This window comes from Hippoglossus stenolepis, chromosome 4 (assembly GCF_022539355.2).
Source record: "Hippoglossus stenolepis isolate QCI-W04-F060 chromosome 4, HSTE1.2, whole genome shotgun sequence".
In the NCBI taxonomy this organism is placed as follows: domain Eukaryota; kingdom Metazoa; phylum Chordata; class Actinopteri; order Pleuronectiformes; family Pleuronectidae; genus Hippoglossus; species Hippoglossus stenolepis.
The window spans coordinates 27134736-27161741 of record NC_061486.1 but is presented as its reverse complement, the minus strand read 5'-3'; the positions used below and the strand labels follow the sequence as shown (position 1 = coordinate 27161741).

Genomic DNA, 27006 nt, shown 5'->3' with positions numbered 1-27006 from the left:
GAGAGAGAGAGAGAGAGAGAGAGAGAGAGAGAGAGAGAGAGAGAGAGAGAGAGAGAGAGAGTGGAGATAGGAGGAACTGAATGAATGAATGTGCTATGAAGAAAGATTTTACAAATGGAAGACAAGTATCAGCCATTATGTGGTGACCTGTGTTGAGAATGTGGTGGTGTCCACTAGCAAATCAACACTGGTCACTGAGAAGCATCAAAATACATTTGATTCATTGTGAAACTGTAGCGGGTCAGGGGACATCAGCTGAGTAGGTGGTCCTTCATATGTGGCCCAGGACAACATTTGCATTCACAAAGCGAAAAAGAATGTGGCAACATGTGTTCCAGACCATCTCCAAATGTGGTTTGAGTGATCGGATCTCAAGACGCATTCAGGACTCATGTTAGTGTGTTCGGACACTTGTGATCAGATGTTAAAGGGGACATAGCATGCAAATTCCACTTTGTTAGTGCTTCTACAGGTTAATGTGGGTATCTGGCATGTCTACCAACCCAAAAACTCTGGGGAAAAAACACTCGCGCATTTTGTTATAGTTCCTCTAAGTCAGAAACGTCATGCTTGAGCGACTCGATTGAGCTTCCTGGGTTTTGTGTCATAACAAGGTACTGGAAGTCTCCCTACATGGTTTATACAGGGTAAAAAGGGTGCTGTTTTAAATGATCCTTGTGGTATTTGGACCAAAGTATGTTACAGACATTTCATTAAGACCCCAAGGAACCATATCAACTTGTGGTAAAATGGGCATGCTATGTCCCCTTTAATACCAGGTCTGAACGGGGTCTCAGACTCACCCTGGGTCTGGGTCCAGAGCTGTCTGTACCTGTGGCAGACATCTTCACCAAGTGGACAGAGACTCTTGATGGGACAGTGAGTGATACTTGAAGAATCTGAAGAGTCTCCAACTGATGATTGGCAGGAAGCAGCCCTTCATGTCTATAACACTTATGCATCTGTTAATAGTTGCTCTGATGAATGTCTTTACTGTAGGTAACAACAATGGCTCTAATGACTGAGATGTCATTAGACAAACAGAATTATAACCTGACTCTGTTCCTCAGTATTTTTAGCTCATTGTTTTGGTTTTAGAGCCACTTCACTGTCAATGCTCTCAGCAGTGATGTTCATTTCCAGCCCATCAACAAAAAGCACACAGACAAAGTTGGCCTTAGTTGGGGAACATGGTGGAGCCGGTTCAGAGCCCGAAGTCCCCTCAGGAGCTGGTGGAGAGCAAACAGAGATAGGGTGAATATTGAATCTGTGGCATCTCGGTGTGGCCGAAGTCAAAACCAATGCTTTTTTTTAGGATGCTGATCTTCAAGCGTGAGTTCATCCAGCTGTGGACCCATAAATATTTGTATTTCCCAGAGGAAGTGTGTTAAGGTGGTGGTAGTGACAATGATTCAGGGACTAGAGAGAAAAAAACAACCTATTGTAGTTCAATGGAAACATTATTACAATATTTTATTGTCAGTTTAGTTTAATATGGATTATGGATACATTTTTTATATTTTTGTATTTTTTGCTAGAGTTCCTGCCCTGACCTTCAGATTTATGCACCAGAGTCTTGTTTCTGTCACATGGGAGCTGGACATGTAATTAACTGCAAAAGAAATTGCAGCGACATGTTGAGGTTACTGTGAGGTCGGCGAGAGACTTCTTCAAATCCCATCACGTAATGTAACACCATTACAGACAAACACAAAAGTGATGTGAAAGGGGCATAAACCAGAGATACACATATTTGTAGGCCCGAGGCTAAAAAAGAATGCAGCTGCACAGCTTTTGACTCAAGAATATGACTAAGTGTCAACTTTTCTAAACGTTTTAAATTATTTTGCTGGAGTCATAGGGAAACATGTAGAAGTAAGTTGATTTGACCAGAACAAACAGGTTGTTAAGAATTGGATACCATCATGGATACCTCCTGGTGTGTTAGGTGTGTTGTGTGGTAGTGGAATTAAAATGTGTATTCCAAACTAAACCCATTGATTTAACGATAGTTTATTTAAATTACTTTTTTTTTTCTTGCTATCTACTTATATACATTTCTGCACTCATATAGATATTTGATGTACTTGTACTTACTACCCAGGGAAAAGAAACTTCAAAATAAGTTCTGTTCTTTGTCTTTTATTTTTCTCCTAGAAGCTCAATTTAGGATCAATATTACATTTAGACTATTTTCTCCTACCTCTTAAATTTTGCTCTTGAGCAATTGCTTTCCTCTTTTTGCAACCTGATGCTTATTTCTATCCATATATCCATATTTCTGTCTCCCACCACTCATCAATATTCATCTCAAATAATTAGATTCTTGATATAGTATTACGCAGCTAAACCAAACTTTATTGTCTTACATGTGAGCCGACACAATTTCTGAAATTTGTGACAGTGATCAAATTCTATACTAGAGGCTCTAGTCTCTTGCTCCTTATTTCTCCTGGGGTAGTTTAGGAGAGTCACATCAGAATTAAGTAATCTTCAAATAAGAGAAGGATTCATTTCTCGCGAGACAAAGAAAAGACAATTGTGAGAAGCAAAATTTGAGTATTTCCATGTTATGCTTCCATTTACTCAACTCCAACTTATAAATCTCTGACAAGGACAAACATTGTTAGAGATTTGTTTAGGACAAATGAATTGAACTTTGAACAGCTACAACATAAAATTGTGCGTTCTCCCCATAGATCATAATAATAACCCTGACAGGGACAGTGTACTGCATAATGAGTACTTTTACTTTTGATACAGCAAAGAGATACTGCACACCTCAATGTGTTTTTTGAGCTGTAAACTGGATTATACATGATACATGAATGCTGGTTTTGATATCACATACACTTCAGCCAAACATAAGGGGTGAAGTACACTTCAAATACATCTTGCTGCAAATATTTACTTTTACTTTCTGGAGTATGACTTTTTAGTATTAGTATTTTGACCTTGCTATGGTGATGTTAAATGGACTGTATTTATATAGAGCTATTCCAGTCTTATCGACCACTTAAAGCACTTTACAGTACGAGTCACATTCACCCATTCAAACACACAGTCATACAGCGCTTCCATACACAGAGCTTTTTCCCTCATACACCATTTACTGAACATATACACCATATACTCTTGGCACAGCCTCCAGGAGTGCCTCAGGACATGCAGACTGGGGATCCTCTGACCTTCTGGTTAATGGACGATCCACTGTACCTCCTGAGCCTGTCCTCTACTATTGGTTTTACCGACCGATATTCATATATTCATATTTTGGTTGTCTTGTAAACATAGTATCGACCCACAGGCAGACTCAGCATGTGGTTCTGTGTTCTAAACAAGGTGTGCTGGGACAGGATTAGGTTTGGCAACAAGTGGGCAGAGATGCCAGAGGCAGACAGCCCATTAACCTGCCCTTCATTCACTCAGGCACATAAACAAAACACTGCCGTGTCCAGCAGGAAAAGCACAGGCTTAAATATTCAAACGAATGATGTGATGGATTGTATTTACTTGTGCAGTGTCCGTTCAGAACCTGCCTGTTTGGAATGAGCTCTTCTCTTGTCCTGTGTTGATGCTCTGGAACTACTTCAGAATTATTCCTTGTGATTTGTGAGTCCTCCTCAAACAGTTCTATAATATACTGTCACTTTTTTGTGTGTGTGTGCTGGAAGTGTGCAGAGTGAAGTTAGAGAAGCTTTCATCCCTTGTATTCATCCTACCTGGTTTGTCTGCAATGAAGATTTTATAGTCAATGTTTTTCAGAAAATAATTCTTCATTACTGTTCACATGTGTGGTTTATATATAAGTTTGAATGATTTACTGACCTGGTGTTATTTTTTCATACATTGCATGTCAGATATTTCAGAGGTCTGTAAAGCATCGACACAATCTTCAGACCTTAATTCACAACTTTTCAAATCAGAATCTCTATACTTCAGTTCGATATAAAGCTTTGCAGCAACAAAACAGACATGTGCTTTTACTCTGCAGACATTTTGCTAAAGAGGAAGTAATTCTGTGAATGTTGTTGCCATGATGGAGATAAACTCCTGATTATCAAAATATGATCACAAGACTATTTTGCCCACTGCTTCTGCAGTATATTGGAGGACGTAGAAGAAGACATGTTCAATTCATCCACAGACTGAAGGCACACTGCCCCGTCCCCACTTTCTGCAACACAGTGCTGAATGTCTGTTTATTGAATTTGTATTAATATTGAACGTATCACGTGTCCAAATTTCACCAAATTTGACACTGCACTTCCCTGTGTCACTAAGAATAAACATGCCAAGTGTGAAGCCAATAACTTGTACGGTTAGCGAGATACATGTTCTACATACAGACAGACAGATGTTTGGGGATAGTGGGTAGATATCAATTCATTTCAGGATCATGGTGTTTTTCACGCTGGCTCACAACAGAACAGAGCCAATGTAACTGTTATTATTAACTCCTGTGCTCCTCCTGCTATGTCAAGTCAAAATATCTGCCTTTAAATGTTGAAGTTGGTAAATTGGGGATTTGACAAGCTGTCACATACTTTGACCCTAAAATTTAAACCAGAAATATAACAGGGTGACAGATGACTCTGCTGTGGCCCTGGGGAAAGTGAGGGAAACTTTTTTTTTTAAAGGGGACATAGCATGCCCATTTTACCACAAGTTGATATGGTTCCTTGGGGTCTTAATGAAATGTCTGTAACATACTTTGGTCAAAATACCACAAGGATCATATAAAACAGCACCCTTTTTACCCTGTATAAAACAGCCCTCCACAGAGTGACCTGTTTTGAGTGCCTGTTCCTTTAAATGCTAATGAGCCAGCTCCCCCTCCCCCTCTCCCCCAATGGCAGCGCGATTCCCTCAGCGTGCAGCCGCCTGGCTGTTCACACGGGACGAGCATTTCTCCGCTGGTCAGCCCCATAGACTGTATATATAAGGTCAGCCCGCGATTCTGCTTTCTCCGCTTGTTGTTGTACCCGTTGAATGTCGGGGTTCGGGGGTTACAGTAGCGCTGAACACTGCGGAAGTCTTCCACACTGCTGGCTGTGTGGCGCTGACACAAATTCCAGCTCACGCCAGGGAGAGCGGGCGGTCGCTCCCGAGCAGCTGCTGCAGCCTCCCAGTCCCAACGATCCAGACAAATGCCACATGTGAGTGAATCGCGGGCTGACCAGCGGAGAAATGCTCGTCCCGTGTGAACAGCCCGGCTGCGTGCTTGGGAACGGCGCGCTGCCTGCGCAGCCTCGCTGCCTCCGGTGTAAACCCGGCGTAGGAGTGGGGGAGGGGGTGGGGGTGGGCCAAGACCACGTAGGAGACTTCCAGTTCCTTGTTACGACACAATACACAGGAAGCGCAATCCAGTCGCTCAAGCATGACGTTTCTGACTTAGAGGAACTATAACAAAATGCGCGAGTGTTTTTTCCCCAGAGTTTTTGGGTTGGTAGACATGCCAGATACCCACATTAACCTGTAGAAGCACTAACAAAGTGGAATTTGCATGCTATGTCCCCTTTAAGGGCTAAATTGACCGACGGTCGCTGCTTTGCTTTAAGCTGCTCTGGCCTAGATTCCACTGGAGTCTCTCTGGTATGTGAATAAATAAATATAATCTTCTGTCAACTGATGATAATAGTTGAATCCCACAGTCTGTGCCACAGTCGCTAGTTTCTCAGTAAACCTTTGTGCTGAAAGGGGCAGCCGGCGTTGTGTGCATGTGTGTCCCCAAACCTCCCTCAAGTGTATATTATTGGTGTGTGATCATTAGTGTTGGCCCTCATGTCCCATTTTTAGTGTCGTTTTTGTTTGTAACTTGTAAAAAATAAAATTTTAAGTCAGATGATGGACCGGACCATGGATTCTCACAAGATTCTTTGCCAAACCCAGGCGTCCCTCTGGGCTTATTTTTAGCAGAGAGAGAGTTATTTAAAACTGGTTGAATTGGTTCACTTCTACCCAGTGCTCCAATAACAAATGTGTAGCTGGTTTGTATTGTCACACATCCTTAACACAACTGACCAGCACTAAAAGTACTTTACAAGGAACAGTATTGATTGTACCCCTAGATTGTGGATGCAAGAAAAGTGTCAGGTTCAAAATGAGTGTTTACTGAAAATAGTTATTATATGGAGCCACTCATATGGATTGAGTAACCAAGAGTGAGTAAAAGGGCAACAAGTGCAGTACAATAATGAAATATTATGAAAATGTATCTATCTACTATCACAAAAATTTGTGTCTGGTTGTATGTGGAACGCATATCTCGCAAACAGTACAGTACCGCGTTTGGTACAATTTGGACATGTGATACATTCAACATGAATAAAATTTGAATAAACAGACGACCAGCACTCTGTGGCAGTCAGTGTGGGTGGGGCAGTGTGCCTTCAGTCTACGGACTGTGTTGAACATTTTTTCTTTAACATCCTCAAATGAACTACAGCAGTGATCAAAACTAGCGGCATGTGGCCAATAATAGCTGACATTCTATTAGAACTGTTTGAGGAGCACTCACTAATGACAAGGAATAATTCTGAGCATTAACACAGCACAAGAGAACAGCCCATTACAAACAGGCAGAAAATGATCCAATAATGAAGAAAAATCATGTATGAACACACATCACAAAATATCAGCATCAAACCAACACAATTACTAGTGACATTAAAAATGTTCATGTGTCTGTCTCCAGCCTGAAGGCGGTGCTGTCAGCCCCTCTGTCCAGCGGGGCATTGGATCTGTCCGGTATCCCTCTGGTGGCTCGAGACATGGAGCGTCTGTGTGCACACCTACAACGCCACGCGTCCACGGTGGCCAGCATGGAGCTGGGCTTCACCGAGCTGACGGACGAGGCCTTCCTCCTGCTCCTGCCCACGCTGGCTGCTCTGCCACATCTGGAGACCCTGGCACTGAATGGAAACAGGCTGACCAGAACTATTCTGAAGGAGGTCACTGATGCACTGAAGGTCGGGGAGTCACCTATCTTTTAGATTTCTATTTTTAAATGTACTGATAATATGTCATTACAATATAGTATTGTTGCTTGTAACCCTGTGTGTACTAAAGAGCAAAAACCTTTGGAGAACAATTTCAGGGAACAATTGATTTCCTACAACCTCCATCAACCACGCACTTTATGTCCACAGATACCACAGAAATGAAGGTCACAAGAGCCACTAAATCAAAAGTCAGAAAAATATGTTATCCTAGAATCATGCACAGCTTGGTCCCACCACTTTATTCTCTCTGAGCCTTAGGGTGACACAATGTAAGATTTGCTCTCAGCTATATTCGCAAACACCAGGTCGGAATCTGTCCCGTATCCTTTGGCCTCTTTTAGCTCTCGGTTTCTTTTTTCCACCGACAATGTCCTCTTCAGTTACTTAAGTGGCTCTGACATGATGTCCACACTGAGAATAGCAACTAGTTGTTTCCTATATCTAGCTGGTAGCTCCGGCTCTGGTTTTTGGTGTGTGACGTTTTCTGTAAATCAAGTCGTACACTTCTAGCATGACACGCCAGAGTTACATAGTGTAGCTACAAGCCTCCAGATTTTGAAGCTGTTATTGTAAGGTATAAAAACTACCTTTTAGTATATTATGTTTAAAACAATATGATTATAGTACAGAACACTAAAATAAGTCAATTTTAGGTCAGTATTGGCCCTTTAAATATATTTAGATACTAACAAGACCCTGAAACTAAAGTTAGGGACTAAATTGAGTACTAAAACGCATTTATGACAAATGCATCTGATGGCCCAGTACTTCCTACACATTCTAAAATATTCTACCTCCAGAGTAAAGGTATTTGTGGCACCAGAAAAATGCTAAATGAAGTAAACTTGGCTCCTCAAATCAATTCCTGACTTCCCTGAGATTTTGTATGTTCCCTAGGAAATTGTGGAAATTCCCTAAAGATTTTAAAAACATTCCTGTAGGCTGTACAAGTCTACACATACTAAATCAAGGTCTTTGATTGGTGTGCGTGTTTGTCTGACTTGGCAGTAGAGAGAAGGCAGGAGGAGAGGGGAGAGAGGCTGGGAAGATATGCAGCAGAGGTCTCTCCTGTCAGACTCTAATTCACATTCACTTTCAGCTGTGCTAGCTACGAGAAGAAACACTGAGGAGTTTCGCTCCATGTGTCATGCAGGCACCTCCTGCATTGCAAGTGTGTGAAGGTGGTACATTTGGACAATCCTATTGATCTTATTTGTTTGCAGTTATTTACTTAAAATAAGACGATGGTGATCAGTTTGTTGATATTTTGTTCCCTGTAGGATCCAGGCAGTTTCCCCAGCGTGACATGGATCGACCTGGGCAACAACGTTGACATCTTCTCCCTGCCACAGCCCTTCCTGGTGAGCCTGAGGAAGCGCTGCCCCAAGCAGGGCAACCTGCCCACCATCCTGGAGTTTGGAGAGAGTCAGGCCAGCGACCCACCTGAGAGACTGAGGGGCCTCGAGGAAGAGGAGGAGACGGATGACACAAACCGGACAGAGAGCATGGGCGATCTGCGGTCGGAGGTGGAGGAGGAGCTGGATGGCGAGATGGAGATAGAGGAGATGATGGAGGAGCTGCTGGACTTCGACAGGGAGGTGCAGGGAAAGGAGGACGAGGAAGAGAGCATGTGGACAGTGCAGGAGCAGAGGAAAATTGGTAGGGGGCGGGGGAGGAGAGAGGGGGAGGAGGGTGGGGAGAAGGAGGCGAAGAGGAGAGCGCAGCAGCCGGGGAGGAGGGCTGTGATGGCAGAGGACGATGACGACACGCAGAGCCACTCCTCCTCCAGCCAGTCGCTGCACTCCTCCGGGGCCGTTGAGCCAATGAGGGTGGAGGAGGACGACTTGACCGACCAATTGGACCACTTGACCTGATTGCTGCTCCACACTCTGGTAATACTTCCCCATCCTGTATCGAGTCTGTTGTGACAGGACACGAGAGAGGGTTCCTGCAGAGGCCAACGGAGTGTGCTCAAAGTCAAACAGGCTGCAGCGGTGGCAGGATGTGATCCAAAATGAACACGCCACTCGATACTGCCTCCACTGATCTGATTCTGGACGAGCTGTTGCTGAACCCTGGTGACTGTAACATGAGGAGACAATCTCCAACAGGACATCAGCTTTATCCTAACTGTCTGTTGTTTCATCGACTGAAAATGCTTATACCTAGACTAGACTGACTAATTATATCACGTGAGGCTTTTATGTATAGAATGATAATCTTTATTCAGGTCCTTCCTCCTGGTAACCCTGGTAATACCTACATGTGCCTGTAACACTTCCCATAACTGGTAGAGAGATTTCAAAGAAAATATAGAAATGGAGACTCATACAACGTAATCAGGGCCCTTCAATCTTTTGAAAAAAAAATGATTTGCCAAAAAAAACTAGTGGAAATGTTTAAAATATTTCCCTCCCACATCCAGCCAGATGGAGAAGAAAATCGACTGGATTCAATAGTCAGGCCAACAAATTTGTAGAAATCCGTTGCTACTCAAGAAACGAGCAGATGCACGGTCCTCTGGTGGAAGACAAGTGCAGCGAGGATGAAATTAGTCAGCTGAAACCAAAAGAAGTAAACAGCTTGTAAGGCTCAGTGGTCTTATTGCTATGTGTCCCAAAGTCCTGGGGGGTTCAGCTGAAATATTTAGTAGCCTTTCTCCTCATAATCTAGGTCATGTGTCACTCCATGGTACTGTACACTACTGTAAATCACATGTTTACAATGCAGTGTCTTTATATAGGCCGCAGATATCTTTATGTAGTATGTAGCTCTCACCCAGTAAGTGCTTTCCCTCCATGTGTCACTTATAGTCCATGCAAAGCTTTAAGAACTAACAGTATTTTTGGATGTACAGTGCATAGTACAGTATATATGTGTATATACACTGTATATTCAGTATGCAGTCATTTATATTAGCCATTTCAAGAGGAACACCGCACAATTCAAGGAACCATATTTGTTATTTTTGTGGTCTGGGTTTAGTCATATGTGTGTGCATGAGTAATACTTCAAACCTGGGGGTGAAGCTGAGCCTCACTCTCCAAGGAACCCCATTGGAAAAGGTTGTATTGATATGGAAAGTAGGATTATATTAAGGCAGAGAATATTAACTTCCCATAGAAGCTCATGCTCAAGCAGTTTAAAATGTGTGTAAAAAAAGTGCGTATACAGTTTATGCTTCTCTGCAGACAGCTGTCCCGAGCACTAATACGCTTCAGCCTGTGCAGCCGTTAACGTGTGTGGCATTAAAAATGAAGGCGCCTGTGAGGCTTTGCTGTTGCATCACAAATCTTCACCTCAGCTGACTCCACCATGGAGGCTGGAATAATGCCTGAGTACAGGGGGTGTGTGAAATAACACAAACACTGGGCAGTATCATTCAGTGCAATACAACAATGCCAAAAACACAAGAGTTCACTACACCTATTTTACACTCGTTTGTAATGAATATCATCAAAAAACAGAGCTGTTGAATTGTTTTGTATTATATATTCAGGTGTTTGTGTATATTTTACAGGGCCCCTCCACTGATTTTACATGTGATGCTCAGTGTTGTAAGAAGTACCTCTCTCCTCCGCCTATGAAAAATGTCTATAATATTTTCTGTCACTAGAGGAGCTCTCTTGAATCTGAAAAAGTAACCATGACGATGCTATGAGGAAAGAAATCGAACCAGCGTGTTGTATGATGTGTTCTGCTCCAAATAGACAGTGAACATATACACACACACTAGTGCTGCAACTCCATAGTAAAATATGTTTGGTTTTGTACTTTGTCTGTATATTATGGATTCATAAATACCCACTAGGGGGCAGTTCATGCACAGCAGATCCGTTTTTCCATCCATCCGCTATCTATATCGCTTATCCTTTGAGTGTTGGGGTGGGGGTGGGGGGGTGAAACTGATCCCAGCTGACATGAGGCAAGAGAGGAAGTACAGGTCACAATTCAATGAACCATCCACACTCACATTCACCCTTATGGGCAATTTACAGTCTTAAATTAACCTAAGATGCATGTTTGGACTGTGGGAGGAAGAGTATCCAGAGAAAACTCACGTAGGCACAGGGAGAATTATAGAGGAACAATACAGTTCGATCCCAGTGGGTTAGCAACAATGTTATCCACTGCACCACCGTGCCATCCAATTATCCACTTTTGCACAACATAAACAGAAGCCACGACGACTCGATAAGGGAATCGTATTGTCGATGTTGAGCTCACGCCAGAGAAAATGACAGCTGTGACATCGTAGATGGTATTACATGTGGACGAGCTTCTCTTCTGCCATAGTCGTAGTGATCCATAACTGCTGCTAACCTATCTTTCTGTTACTGCCCCCCACTGGTCATGTGATGAACTGCTTTTTATAGATACGTCGCATAGCATTGGGAACCAACACACCCAAGAAAAGCCATGATGTTAACACAAACACAGTATCAGTGACCTTGGAGAGAGAGAGCATTGTTTACATATGGGGTTATACCCATATTTAATCTCCATTTTCAATCTCTCTATGAAGACATTTATCATTTTTACCTTGGTTGTTCACATGACAAGTGGCAGAAATTGTTTTGTAAAACAATGAAAAGGGAAAAATTTGAAAAGTTCAAACCCATTGACCCACATAGACCACCAAATCCTAATGTCGAAAGAGTGTGTGTGTGTGTGTGTGTGTATGTGCGTGTGTGTGTGTGTGGTGGGTAGGAGGGTTCCTGACCCTTTTTGATCGTCTGAGCCTTTCTGACAGATTATACTGACGCCTTTAAAGTCAGGAAACCTCGGCCTCTGCTTTTCAGGATCAGGAGAGTCCCCCTTTAAAAAATGGAAGTTGTTGCTTATTTATGTGAAATGAATTAAAACATGCCATGTGTTACCCGTCAGTTTATCAGCTTTACTTTAGCTCTATAGAATTGCACATGTCTTTGTGGAAAGGTCAGGTACACATGATGAGAATCCAACATGTGGAGCTATATGTCTTAACAACTGATTTGCATTAGTAGCACTGGACCGAATGATGGCCAGACTATTTTATTGAAACCACATTCTGACAAGCAAAAATTATCGAGTTTGTACTTGATTCATTCAACATAAAAACAATGTAAATCACAGGCTGTGTTATAAAATGTGTAATTTAAAGACTAACATCTAAATGAAGATACTTTTTTGAATGAATTTAAATTAATGTGCACAGACTATGTAGGAAATCAACTGTGCATAGCGAAATACTTTTTTTGGCACATTTTAAAATATTTATATAATCATTAAAAAGATATATATTAAAAGTGATCTGAGCCTACAAGTCCATGTAAAGCCTGTGCAACAAGGTCTTTTAACCAACCTTGTATGGTCTGTGTTTTTCATTGAATGTATTGTGATCCTAATATGCAGATGTTCATTACGTGTTCATTACAAGAAGAATCTTCCCTTTAATCTGCAGCAGCTTCACACAGAGCTCTGAGCTTATGCTGCATTGAGATGGATTTTACACACAAGTCATTGTGTGTAACCCTTTAAACAGAGAGTAGACGAGCCGCCGTGCTCTATACAATCACCGGCAGCATCACACATGATTCATGTGAGACACAGGAAGAACGTCCTTGTAAACCACAGTGATTATTAGCATTTGGAGCTATTGTATGAAAGAACGTCAAATACTGATTATTAAGTAATGAGTTCATATTGTGATTTAAACGTTTGTATATCATGTATGGTGGATCAGAGTGGATCCCTGGTTTTATAGACAGGTTCTCAGGTTCACTGCAGACAGACAGTGTTGGTCAGTGGAGATGAGAGGGATGTGTACATGCTTGTTAATGTGCGGAAAAAACATGCACTTGTCTGCTTTCATATTAAGGTCATGGCAAATCAAAGCGAGGACATCACTACTGGAACTAGGCCGATGTACGAACACAGACTGGGCTTTTAATTTGTAACCTTTGATCCATCACTCCATGATATGAGGGATTCAGTGCAGTTTGATCTTACACTGACATCAAATTTAACTCCTGCAGATATTTTGATATGATTCCACACACGTGTGAATGACCATGGTTTATTAAAATGATTCCCTGGGTTTCAACAAGTCATTTCATGGAGATAAAACACTGATTAAGAATAAGAACCCAGTAAGAATCAAGTGTCTGAAGATGCAAACTGACTAAAACTCTTGTGTTTGTACCTGTTAGTGAGAATATTGAACAAACAATCTCACTTGATTCACTTTTACTTCTTTCATTGTAACTGTATTTATCATTTGCTCCCATTGTAGCCATGTGTCTATTGTTTGAGTCGCTGCTTGTCACCACACGCAGTGGGACCACTCCCTTCATATATCGCAATGAGACATGAGATCAACATGTTGTTTAGCTGCACTGACTGAGCAGGAATGAACTATGGATGCTATTAGTGACTAGAGGATGCGGAACTGCCGTGCACGTCTTGCCCTATGAGTGATGTATTGTGAGATGTAAAATAGAAACTAATGTGATTCCGAAGGCGCGACTGTCTGTGGCCTTGGATGTTTTCTCCCCATGAGTCTTTCTTCTATATATATTCTATATTCAGTATACCTCTCAATTACTCTCTCTACAGTACGTTCCTCTGTCGCTCACCTTTTTCAACAGCTCCCATGGATCTTTTATTTTCAAGCCAGCTTACTGAGACAATACAACAGAACAAATGCTCTGTGGATTGCTATATAGGCCAACAGTAGGTGACACTGTACAACCTAACCTTTTCTGTTATGCCATGGATCTTGCCAATAAATTCTGTGATATAAAAACATATCCTGTTTGGGGTTTTTTTGTGTTTGACTGTGACGACTGCTCCAGGTCTGTTCCACCCACAGCAAATGTTTGGATTGTATGTGTCAGCTGCATCCAGTGTGGAGGCCCGGAGAGCAGCACAAACTACCCAGGCCTCAGCGTGGAGGAGCCTCCACCACCACCTAAACACCTGCTTTTTAGTTTTGGATTGTTACTGCATTTTTCAAGGTAATGTCCTGTGAGTACAGCATTTTATCAAATGTAATAATAGTTCAGTTAAACACATATTGCAATGGAGCATTTTGTTTCCCATTGTTTAACTTGGTTGTGTGTTTATATTACATTAATGACTAATGACCAAATAATTTTTTATAGACATTGCACCAATCCAGAATTCATGCAAGCACATGGTTAGTTTTTCTTTGAGATCAGAAGACCAGTGTCAGACAACCTGGTACAGGAGTCTGCATGGTGTATTAAGGAGCTTAAAAACAAAACAAAACAAACAATGACTCCCTGACTTCAGAAGACATTACATTGAGTTACTATTTTACCTAACCCTAACCCTTACCTTCAAAATCCTGCTGTTGGTTTCTAAAACACTGAATGGTCTAGGGCCAAACTATATTTTGGATCTACTGATAAATTATGAACCATTCAGACCCCTCAGGTCGTATGGAACAGGTCTGCTTTCTAAGTTCAGTTTCTGTGCTCCACATTTGCGGAACAAGCCCCCCAACTCTTAGCTGTTTTAAATCAATGCTGAAAACGTCCTTTGCCTCAGCCTTTTATTAAATCATACAATAAAATCATACTTTAGCTGCACTCCTATTTTCACTCTTTTATTTCTTATTGTACTTATTTTTTTTATATTCTGTATTCAACTCCTTTCTAACTTTTAATTTCTTTTTAAATGCGCCTTTTTTTGTATTGTCTTATGTCGCTTTTACAACTTGTCATGATGCTTTTTATATTTTATGTAAAGCACTTTGAATTGCCTTGCTGTTGAAATGTGCTATACAGATAAACTTGCCTCACCTTACCTAACCTTACCTTATCCTAACCTAAAGTTAAACCTAAACCTAACCCTTAAAACATGTCTTGACCTTAGAATTTAATGATTTACATTATTTGCAAGTCTTCAAAATGTGCAAACAGATTTTGGTACCCGCAAAATAGGTAATACCTAGACCACACCCACGCAAACACTTTATATGATTCCAGAGGATAAAGATAAACAATTTCTGTATTTTCACAAATTGAATTCTTCATTTATCATATGATTTATTGTGGACAGAGATGGTGGTGTTAGGCATCAAACCACAACAGTCAGGTGTGGACAACACTGATACTGGAACGTTTCATTTGTTTTGGATGGTCCTTGCCTGACATCTAGTGGAATGTTTTGCAAAGTGCAAATGTGCCGTTATAAACTAGGCAGGTATGTAGTTAAACACATGATGGAGAGAAGAGCTTGACACACACATGTGAGGAGTGTGTGTCTGCAGTGTGTCTGCAGTGTGTCTGCAGCAGAGCAGCACATGGGGTGTGAGACACACTTTACATTTCACAACAACACACATCACACACATCATGACGGACAGGTCAAACAGAGACAGTCAGACCCGGAAACAGTGGTTTACTGGGTTTATCTCCAAAATAAAAGCAAAAGAACATAAGCATAAAAAAGGAAAATATAGACTATTTTATTGGATGGGAAACGAAACAAGCGTAATATTAGAATATTTAGGAAACTTGTCTCTCATGTTTAGACTCTGATTGGTTTAAACTTGTATTGTGAGGATTATTGTCTCGTTTCCCTTCATACGGAAGTGTCGCGTTACTGTCCCCCAGCTTGACCACGTGCGTCTGGCGCACATAACTATCGCGTCACATCCGGCGAGATTTGTCTTTTTTTGTTTTCCCGTATCCGCCATTTCAGTTTTTGAAGTTAGTTGTCATCGGCCGCGGTGTAGTAGCAGGAATTGTGCGGCTCAAACCTCCGGTGAGACGAACAGGGCAGAAATCTGCTCTCAGACCAGACTCCGGTGCTTTGTGCTTCCTGGTGGAGTCGGTGTGTCGGAGATTTGATGTCCAGACGAGCGGCTGCGGATGTCTCCTGTTTACTGAACGTGCTCTAGGCGCTAAAGTTTTTGTATGAGTTGAAGGCTCCGCTCGTGGATAACGGGAGGGAGAGCAGGGAAGGCCCGGTGAAGCCTCGGCTTTGGAGTGGTTATCATGGCCGGAAATTTTGACGCGGAGGACCGCGGCAGCTGGTACTGGGGCCGGCTGAGCAGGCAGGAGGCTGTGTCCCTGCTGCAGGGGCAGCGGCACGGCGTGTTCCTGGTGCGGGACTCCATCACCAGCCCTGGCGACTACGTGCTCTCGGTGTCGGAGAACTCCAAAGTCTCGCATTACATCATCAACAGCATCAGCAACAACCGGCAGTCCGGTCCAGGTAAGAGAGCAGCGGGCTGTGGAGGCGCCTCTGTGGGCTGGAGATGCTGATGCGACCACTCTTGCATGACTTGCACCAAAGGCGGTGCGCAGTGGGGTCCCTTCTCCTCCCTCCTGAGTGGAGGATACAGCAGGCCAGACACCCCGAAACACGTGCTGATGTAATGATGGCTTGTTAGCAGACAGACACACCTCTGATCAGGACGCTCACTAGATGTTACACAACACGGTGTCTCAGTAGATCCCACTGATGCACGTTGATGGGCGGTGTGAGTGTAGCAATGTGTGGACTGGTGCACCATTAAAATGAGTCTCATTCACCAGCTGACCCCGGAAGAGTTGTAAATGTTTCAAAGTCAGACGGGATTGAACAGACTTTGACCAGATATTGTCTCCTGCCTGTGCTGCAGCAGAATGTCTTTTTATTTCCTCATACCTTTTCAGAGATGCAGTGCGCTTTATTGGAAGGAACAAAATGCAAAATAAGGAAACAGAGATCCTTGTCATTCTGGAAATCACCACCATCACACGTAGTTACAGAAATAAACAGGATTCACATCTGACACATTTGAACATGCTGAAGTTGGTAACTTGTCTCTCTGACACCTCTTCCATCCTCCCTTGTTTTCATCAGGTTTGGTGCATCCCAGGTTCCGTATCGGTGACCAGGAGTTCGACGCCCTCCCCGCTTTGCTAGAATTCTACAAAATCCACTACTTGGACACCACCACCTTGATAGAACCCATCAACAAGTCCAAACACACCTCCTTCATCAGCGTGGGCCCTGGCGGAGGCCCCCCACCACGCCTGGAAGACGAGTACGTCCGAGCACTTTTCGACTTCCCTGGCAATGATGAGGAGGATCTCCCGTTCAGGAAGGGTGACATCCTCCGCGTTCTCGAGAAGCCAGAAGAGCAGTGGTGGAATGCCCAGAACTCAGAGGGCCGGGCGGGGATGATCCCTGTGCCGTACGTGGAGAAGTACCGACCGGCGTCTCCCAATTCGGTGGCCGGGCCTGGCGTGCCTGGGGGGCCGCCGGGAGGGATGGGGATGCTAGGGAACTCTGACGGCTCCACGACTCAGTCCAGCACTCCGCTTCTGGGAGACCCCAGCCAGTACGCCCAGCCCACCCCTCTCCCAAACCTCCAGAATGGACCTGTGTTTGCCAGGGCCATACAGAAGAGGGTGCCCAATGCTTACGACAAGACAGCCCTGGCTTTAGAGGTAAATATGGAGGTGTTGTGTTTCGCTTTGGCTCCAAGCATCCTCTTACCATGATGTAGGAGTAGCCCTGTAAAGTTGATCAAGTCTGAGCTCACGTTTTTTGATGCTTTAGATTTTTTCTTCTGCATTTGTTGAGCAGGAATCAAGGTCAGAAAATACTCATTCAACCCTCTGTGTAGTTTTCTCAATAATCTATAAGCGTCATAATAACTCTTCTTTAGAGATCAGTGTAGTGACAGTACAGTTAATCTGTTAAGTCTGAAGAGGCTTCAACATTCACCAAAGACTTGCTTTTGCGTTCATGTTACCTTTTAACAGTAAAAGATAAAAGGGTTTCCCAGATATAAAAATTGCCATTGAGCTCTGCTCCCGGTAGCTGGACTGTTAAAAGTGTCCGGAAGCGAGAGCGAGGCTCCCACGGAGCAGGTCGTTGGGGGAAGGAAATAGTTTGTGTTTGGGAACAGGACCATTTCCTTTAGTCTCTGTGAAGCCAGGAGTCCAGCTGAGCCTGGAGTTTGACTGGGAGACGGAGCAGTTGCTGTGTGCTCATGTCTCCTTCCCTCCCTGCTGGACATTACTGCCAAAGATACAGATCCCTCCTTTGTGTTTTCTAAACTGTACCGTCATTTCTTTTTGCGGAGTCGAACCACTGCTGCTGTTTGAACTTTACTTAGTCCCACCTGTCATGTAGATCCTGTGTAGAGTCTGGGCTAGTTTCTAACACTCCCACCTGTGGCAGACTTTTCTGGCTTTGACCTGTGTGAGGCTGCTTGTTTTCTCAGCTCTAGTTTTCCAGTAATGACTCAGCACTGTGATACTGGACAGTTAATAATTAGCTCGAGTTTCTTTGTGTCGTCTTCAGTAAACCCACCAATCGTGAAGATTAATGTTCAGCAACTGAAACTAACTTGCCGTCATATATACATGTAATCCTTGTTTCATATGAATTGATATGTTCTACTACATGTTTTGTAAGTTTTAAACGAAACTTTTCAGCATCATAAAGTTGTGACGGTGGTTACAGACTTTTATAAAAACTGGACATTGATTTATTTTTAGATCTGTGAAGATGAAATCCGTGCATATAGTTTGAAATAAAGGCAGTGAAAATGTTGACAGACACCTGCGATAAAATCAGTCCTAGTATAGAGTAGTCCTACAACTAATTTCTAAAAACAGATTCTGCGTGTTGTGAGTACGAAATCTGTAGGCGAGGGACAAGAGTTATGGGCCAGAAGCCTTCTGGTTTCTGTATCTAGTTTGACCAACCACGTTTGAGCAGGCATTGGGTGCGTGCAGGTAAACCGTCCATGTGGCGAGCAAAACTAACAGACCCTTACAAAAGTTATTCAGTTAACTATGACGTAAACACTGACAATCACAGCAAATCTCCACATTTAAACAGCTGGAACTTTTCGGTTTTAAGATTAATTTGAAGTCTCTTCATCCGTAGAATGATGACTACCACTGTGAAGCTTTTCGTGTTGAATTGGAGCTGTGCCAAAGAGGTGTTGGATCAGCTGTGATAATTTCTAGGCCTCAGTTTGTGGTGCTGCTTTACGTGACTGCATCTTGTTGTTTGTGGTGTTTAGTGTCTCCCTATATTCTGTACAAACAGGGATCCAAAGTAGCAAAAACACCCTACATAGTATTTAGTGATGGATACAATAACAAGTAGCTGTGATCAGTGTGTGTCAAATGGCTGTGGCTTGTTGCATAATGATGATAGGGTGCCTACTTGGTAATAGCCAGAGATGACCTGAGCCAACATGCAGGCAAGTCAATAGTTTTTCAATGCATTGGTACCTGCTGCCTCATCAATTTCTAATCCTCAGCTCAGTCTCCAGGTAAACTTCTGTAAAACAAACAAACAAACAAAAGAAGCACCAAATTTGCCCTGTCAAAACCCTGGAGCTCCTCCCGAACACAACACTGTTGTCAAAGAGTGACCCACATAACAAACTAACAGCAGTCTTAATTAATGAAATCCACAAGCAGCAGCTGCAGCTGCAGCAGCAAGGCATGCGAGCAGAGTCATGTCGAGTTTTTACTGTCGTGTTGCAACTGTGTCACCGTTTGGATTGGATTTGAACGAGAATCTCTTCTCACATGTGCTGTTGATTATCACATGTGATGGTGAACAAAATATCTTTGAGTTTTTCTCAGACATCAAAGTGAAAACATCCCACAGATCTTTTCCAGTCCATCATGCTTTACTCTATCAGTTTCCGACGGTGTCGTCTTAATCGGTGTTGGAGGTGGTTTGCAGTTTTATTAGTTCGTTGTTCGATGGTTGTGTGTGAAGTGTACAGAACTTCTTCATTTAAAAAAAAAAAATACACATATACTCAAATAATTGTATGCAGAAATTTACTATTGAAATATAACTCCAAAACATACTATATGATACCCACATTTTCCCAAGATCCTTAAAGTGAATAAGTCTTTGAATGTTTTACCTTTGTACCCACGAATGGCTCTCTTATCTACCAACATCTCAGTTGACCCTAACATAACATCTCTTTACTAAAGTTCAGTTTTTTCAGTTCTTGGAGAACAAATACCATCCAGTGGAGATAGAAAGTGTCGGTCTGATAAAGAACCACTTTGAAGATGACGCTTGCTACATTTCTTTTACTCTTTTACTCACATTTATAGAACAAATGTTTAAAAGAATCAGCAGATTAGTCACTAATGAAAACAACAGTATATTCCAGCCCCACACAACAGCAATGCAGGACATTTTATTGCGTGAAATACTAGAAAACAGGAAATCACTGGAGGAGATGCAAAGTATTCACCTGTCAAATGTATCTTAAATCCTGCACTCGTTTTATTTCACGGGCAGCTGTGATGCGAATGCTGCCAGTTACACATTAAACACAGGTGTCAGGGCTGGTGCCAGGTTATCACACTGATACAAGAACTCTTGGAAGATTTGAAGAGCTTTAACCTCTGACTGTTCAGTCATCAGTCACAAAGATCTGAACTTTGGAACTGACTGTTGGTCCTTGTTTGCACAGGTTCAATGACACAGGTAAAGCCACTCCTCTGCCTGTGCAGGTCAACTGTAACCATACGTGTGTCCTCCTGACAGCGGGACTGCAGCTAAGCAGCATTTTCACATCACCAAATATGTTTTGAATAGATTTCCAATCATTTAGTCTGTAAAATCTCGGCTTCAAGTTTCTCCTTTCCTCTGATGAATAGTCCAGAATGTTCCATTTCAGCACTCCAGCAACAATTAGTCAATGTAATGGTTCGGTTGTTCTGCTGAATATTAATAACCAGCTTATTGGACGATTGATTAATTGATTTCAGATAAGTTTCTTTTCAAGAGAAATTGATAAATGTTCCCTGGTTTCAGCCAGATGCTTTTGTCATGTTTCCCATTAACATGAACAAGTGCAGTGCCTGTTCTAAACCTGCTGCTTGTCCTGTGTTAAAGCTCTGGAGCTACTTCGGAATTATTGCTTGTCATTAGTGAGTCCTCTTCAAACAGTTCTACAATATACTGTCACTTTATTATTGTTTGTGTGTTGGACGTTGTGTGCAGAGCTTTTTATAAACATATAGTCTATAGTGCAGATTGAAGTTTGAAAACTTTGTGTTCATCCTACCTGGTTTATCTGCAATGAAGATTTATAGTCGATGTTTTTCATAAAATGAAACCGAATTTGCTTTATTACTGTTCACGTGTTTGGTTTACATATAAGTTTGAATGATTTACTTAACTGCTGTTGTTTTTTCATATATTCCATGTCAGCTATTTCAGAAATCTGTAAGCAACTGAAATATAAATTAAAATCGCACCAAACTCTGCACTGCCCTTTCTCTGGAAATGTACAGCTTTATCTGACAGTTATGTGTTTTAGAGGACAGTAGGTTTTCTATATATTGATTACTTTTACTTCTGCTGTGGTTATTTCTGCACTCACACCTTTCCTCTCTCCCCTCCGTCCATTTAGGTGGGCGACATGGTGAAGGTGACCAAAATTAACGTAAATGGCCAGTGGGAGGGGGAATGTAAAGGCAAGCATGGCCACTTTCCCTTCACTCATGTCAAACTGCTGGACCAGCACAATGCCGAGGATGAACTCAGCTGAGAACGGACAGCAGGGCTGAGACCTGGACACTAGTATTCAACACTTCCTCACCCCTCCCTCCTTTACTTCCTTTTCCACACACTCACCTGCTCTGTCGTCCCCCACGTCTGCTCCAGCTCTTACCTGCACCAAGTACAATTTCCGAGAATGACGGAGAGCTAAAATAAACAGACCCTTGTTGGTCACTTGTTATACAAACATCCTCCAGTTCTACCCCTCTGATTTATCATACCTGCCGTCCTCCACTGCCTGCTCTGACTGACTGACGGACGTCAGAATGGGTCATATACTCCACAGTGGAAACGGAAGATAAACTGCATCTCCTGTTCTGCGGGTATGGCAACACTGTTCAGATCCTCCCCTCGTCATGTCCCTGTCGTGGACACATTATCAACACTCACTCCTCAGGAGACCCGTCGCCACAGAATTCAGCCACTTCCTCTTCCTGTGTTGGAGCCAGTAGATAATGACACTCAGCACAGTGTCATTTTTCATCCTAATCCGTCACCATGTTTACGCCGCTGTAGGATCACTCATGCTGCATCATGTCACTTGGGAATACAGTAACAAGTTGAAGAGTAACAATACACTTCAATGTCTTTTCATCTTGTTTGAAGCTGTTATGGCACTATTATTTTATTTTTTTGCACACTGTTAAGGGAATAGTTTGACCGATTGTGAAGCATGCTTATTCACTTTCTTGAGTTAGAAGAGACACCTCCTGCCTGAACATTAAATATGAAGCCAATAATCTAAGCTTAGCATAAAGACTCAAAGCAGGAGGAAATGGCTTGTTTGGCTCTGAGCGAATCCACCAATCACCACCGTTAAAGCTCACCAATCAGCGAGTTATATCCTGTTTGTTTAGACCAAACAAACTATAAAGTATATTCACACAATTCAGTTTCACAAGTGTTTTGTACCTACTTGTTGGCTGGGAGCAGTTGTCAGGCAACTAGCAGAGAGTAAGTCACTCCACTTGGTGAAGAAGTCAGGCACATAATCACCTGTAAAACATCAAATTGTTACTGAGCCAGGCTTCCTGATTCCCCCCACTTCCAGTCTTTATGCTAAGCTAAGCTAACCGTCTGCTGTCAGTTATCATGCAGACAAGAGAGTGGTATCAATCTTCCATCTAACTCTAAAAGAGAAAGTGAAAAAGTGCATTTCCCAAAAATTCCAGCTTTTCTTTTTAATTCTGATCTGTTTGTGTCCTAACCGTGCATGTTTGTAGTGAGCTAATCAAACTTGCATTGACACCACACAGGATACAGTCATTCACTAAAACCTGCTATGGCAGTGTTTTTTTTTCTACAGTTGCGCCTCATTTTTCCAGACTGGTATTTCCTTAGTGGTAATATCTTCATTCAGGAAATGAAAGAAATAGGGGTTGAGTGCTATTGAAGGTATTTGTAGGAGCTTACAACACCTAATATTTAAGTTCCAAAAACTGGACAGAAGAAATTCTCTGACGTGTTCCCAGCTTACCTAAGCTCAAGGGAATGGTGTTTTGAAGTTTAAAAAAACAATGCATCTGCTTTTGTTTTTATTGGACATGAATGCATTATTATTTTTGGTTCAACCCAAGACTGTGAGTGACACACGTACGTAGTGAGACTCAAATGCCCAGACATCTGCAGCATTTTATCACTGGGATAATTAACAAGAGACATCATGTCTCATAAAGAACTGAAAAAGTGAAGTCACCTGGGGGGGAACAGTTGTTAAGAAGGAGCAACCCTAACCCCCCCCACCACCACCACCATCATGCCAAATAATAAAAGTGAGACCAGCAACTAGTAGCGAGCTCATGTAGCCACAGCCGTAGAGCAGGCCCCAGCAGTGAATCTATAGGAAACCTTTGTTGAGGTGGAGATGAAGGCAACACTACATTCAACCTCTCTGCTCACCCCATCCACCCATCACCTACAACCACCAAGTAGTCTTTTTGTAAGAAAAAAGAACATATTGCTATGAATTGATGAACTGTGTCATTGTCATTACATGCTAAAAAATATTTGTATTATTATTTTGTAGTTTTCTTTATGGCTGGGTTCGACTGCAGGAAAACAGTTTCAATGTACAATTTGCAAGGGAGTGATTGGCTGCTGGTGCAAAGTAGATCAACTGACTGGGGGTGGGGATGGGTGGGCACATTTGTTTGCCCCCAGCCATCGCAATACCACTTGTTCCAGTTCTGCATCTGATATGCATGAATGAAGTTGAACAGAATGAAAATAGGCTTTCCACCATGTTAGTTAGTAATGTCTTCTTTATATTAGTGCTCTCCATTCAGCTCACTGAGTAATACCTTAGCGAAAACAGACTGCTCCATGTTCAGATCTTGTCAAATGTGTTGAAGAAAAGAGAACGTGGTGTTATTTGGTACCTACCCTTTGTTTTTAACCTCTTCATAATCCCGCTGCCACCTTGCACTATATTCTGTTCTTTTAAACCTTTTCCTTGTGCTTTCTCACTTTTTTAATCCTCTGCCCCTCTTTTATTCAAAGCCTTGACGATGCACATGCCAACGTGGACTTTTTCTTTCACTGTTTTCCCTCTGCCATTTTCGTATCGCCAAGAGATCAGGCAAATCATATAGTACAGACTGCCCTTTTTCTCAAAGGGTTGGAATTCTGTTGAGGTTGAATTAATCTACTTTTTGACACCTGACAATCATCACCCACATTTATCATAACGCATAAACTGGTTTGGATTGAAGCAGGCTGGATGTACAGCTTAGACATTTGCTTGAGTGAAGCTGCTCCACTTTGAATATGATCAGTGAAAACTTGCTGTGTCTTTCAAGTGAAGGTTTCTCTCAGATGTCATGGTTCAGTATTTTTGGCCAGCACAGCATGCCACCCTTAGGTGGCACTGTGGCAACATTCAGAAAGATGGGATCCTTCTGGAAACCATATTCTGCCAGTGTTCATGAGATTTAAGATTATGAAATTAGATTTTTAACAGAATGCACTTAACTGCTTTTACGCAGTGTTTGCATTGACTCTATGCTCTCCTTTTTATGGTTTTCAATGATCCCTGATTGCTCCCACACAAGTTTCCCTGACTTAAAGCTCGGCCTGACGTATTGTATTTTCAAGTTGGCCATATTCCACACACCCGTGTTAAAAGATTTCTGGTTTCAAAATATTTGGCTGACTTCTTGGAAAAGTCTGTGGTCTAGGAAAGTAACATTTGTGTTTACTGCCAGTTTTTTTTTTTTTTGACAAAGTCCCTTTTTATCTGTGTAGTTGTGATCAAATCAAGCTTCTTTGTCACTCACATCGCACATGGCAAGTGCTTAGCTACATAAATCATTATCTTATAAATTGTGTTGCCAATGAAACCACCAAGAAGTATTTTTTTAGTAGCCCTGCATGAAGTCATTCATTTCCTTTCATAAAAAGGAAGGGGTGTCAAAATGCCAGTGGTAATTGTGTTAATATCAAAATGTGCCATTTTATTATAACACTATATTCTTTCAAGACAATTGAAATTACCTTTTTATTTTCTGTAGCATGTAATGTGTTAATATACTAGTAAATAAAGTCAAACCCATGACAAATAATTTGTTTAATGTTTTTTTAGCCGTTTGTATGCTTGTGAAAATGATGTGCCCCTGAGTCAGGAATTTCTTACTGAGCATTTTCCAACAGCTACCACCTGAACAAATATAACATGTATTTAAATTCTGACTGTTCTAACTCTACAATCCATGACCAAAGAGCCTTTTCATTCATGCTGTACATGCCAGTTGCCTCACTACAGAAGCCATTCATACTAGCATAATGCTGAAAAAGACTTAAGGGAACACTTACTGTCACAGTATAACACCAAGTCAGTTAAACTTCAGGGATATCAATCTGTCCATTTAGGAAGCACAAGTGATCCTCAATCAATTTCACCTGCTTTGGTGCAAATGAAAGTGACAACTAGGGCTGCACCTATCGATTAATCTAACGATTTTTTAAAAATATTCTAACAATTATTTTTGATTATTTAATTAATATAATAATGAATTTATCAAAAATATATTATAAAATCTCTCCAAAATAAATTTTGTGGAAAAGCTTGTTCTATTAAAGTAAAGAAATACTGTAGATCTAAATTAAGCTGTCCAACAACAAAATAAATGATAACCAAAGTAAAAGTCAGGTAACTTTCTGGAGGAATATCAATATTGTGTAAATTCAAGTTCAGCAGTTGCTGCTCCACAATCTTGAAGCAGCATAGTAGTTGTATCTGTCAAATAAAATAAAGTAAGTATTTCAACAGTCTTTACTATTAATTTTCACACTGAACTGAAGTTTACTCTACTAATAAAATAAATATTATTTTCTTCAAGAAAAATAAGGTTTGCATTAAAAAAAAGGACATCTTAAAATAAAGTGCTTAATTTTAGAAAGAAAAAAAAAAGATGTAGTTTGAGTTTCCCCATGTCTTCTTTTTCTTTTTATATTTCTTCTTAATATATCACTACATTTCACATATAAACAATCCCAAAAAACATTAACAACTTAACAGCTTTAACACCTTTTCTCTTTGTTCCTTGTTCAGTGACAGAAGTGAACTCTACCGTGTGCTGCCAGGATTTACTACCGTAATGAAGAAAATAGCGGCGCATGTTAAAATAAGACTACCGTAAGTGAGGTTAAAATAGCAATGCTCCGTCACAATCTAATAACAGCGTCTGGGTCCGTATAGAGCGGAGTCTGGGTCCGGTCCGGACCGCGTCCCGACTGTTGGGAACTATGCTAGATGATCGTGAGCGATTTGTTTTGCTTCAGCTTGCTCTTCAGGTGAGTCCATGCTTTGACTGTGCGCGGCCACCTTCCTTACGACGTGTCGACGCACGTTCCGCGAGTCGTCGTATTTACGTAATCGATGACGTCGATTACCTTCCCAGAAAGGGAATGGTTTTACATGTGGTGGCCACAGACAGTTGCTCTCTTCTTCTCCTTCCTGACTGATTCTTCTCTAGTTTCGTGTTCTGCTAGTGTCCTTGTCACTACTGGTAGCATGAGGCGGTAGCTGCAGCCCAGTCAGGTTGCACAGGTAATCCAGCTCCTCCAGGATGGAAATTCCATACATGCGGCCACAAGAAGTGTTGCTGTGTCTCCCAGCACAGTCTCAAGAGCATGGAGGAGACACCAGGAGACCGGCAGTTACACAAGGAGAGCTGGACAGGGCAGTAGAAGGTCATCAACCCAGCAACAGGGCCGGTATCTGCTCCTTTGTGCAAAGAGGAACAGAAGGCGCACTGCCAGAGCCCTACAAAATGACCTCCAGCAGGCTACTGGTGTGCATGTTTCTGATCAAACTGTCAGCAACAGACTCCATGACGACATGGCATGAGGGCCCGAAGTCCTCTAGTGGGACCTGTGCTCTGCTGTTAGGTAAAATCCTCAGAGTGATTGTCGGACCTTACGCTGTTGCATTGGG

General features: G+C 42.0%; 2 protein-coding genes across 3 annotated transcripts in view; both read left to right on the top strand.

The window, feature by feature from the left end:
- The window catches only part of lrrc75a (leucine rich repeat containing 75A), a 62785-nt gene extending 48992 nt beyond the window's left edge, over positions 1–13793 (top strand). Inside the window, exons 4-5 of the mRNA XM_035155210.2 lie at positions 6698–6971; positions 8285–13793. Of these exons, the coding sequence (XP_035011101.1) occupies positions 6698–6971; positions 8285–8878 (868 nt within the window). The 3' untranslated portion in view covers positions 8879–13793. The remainder of the gene's footprint in view (positions 1–6697; positions 6972–8284) is intronic.
- A 1885-nt stretch (positions 13794–15678) lies between these two features.
- Positions 15679–25132, top strand: crk (v-crk avian sarcoma virus CT10 oncogene homolog). Of its 2 annotated transcripts, none has more exons than XM_035154733.2 (3): positions 15679–16232; positions 16866–17455; positions 21424–25132. In XM_035154733.2, the coding sequence occupies exons 1-3, from the start codon at positions 16013–16015 to the stop codon at positions 21559–21561; spliced, it is 948 nt and encodes a 315-aa protein (XP_035010624.1). In that variant the 5' UTR covers positions 15679–16012; the 3' UTR covers positions 21562–25132. The 2 variants fall into 2 exon arrangements, with proteins under 2 accessions (XP_035010624.1, XP_035010625.1); XM_035154734.2 differs by lacking the exon at positions 15679–16232 and adding an exon at positions 16254–16761.
- The last annotated feature ends 1874 nt before the right edge of the window (positions 25133–27006 follow it).

Coding starts and splice junctions, on each gene's coding strand:
- crk (XM_035154733.2), top strand. CDS start 16,013: ATGGCCGGAAATTTTGACGCGGAGGACCGCGGCAGCTGGTACTGGGGC. Junction 16,233..16,865: donor CAACCGGCAGTCCGGTCCAG/GTAAGAGAGCAG, acceptor TGTTTTCATCAG/GTTTGGTGCATCCCAGGTTC. Junction 17,456..21,423: donor AGACAGCCCTGGCTTTAGAG/GTAAATATGGAG, acceptor CCGTCCATTTAG/GTGGGCGACATGGTGAAGGT.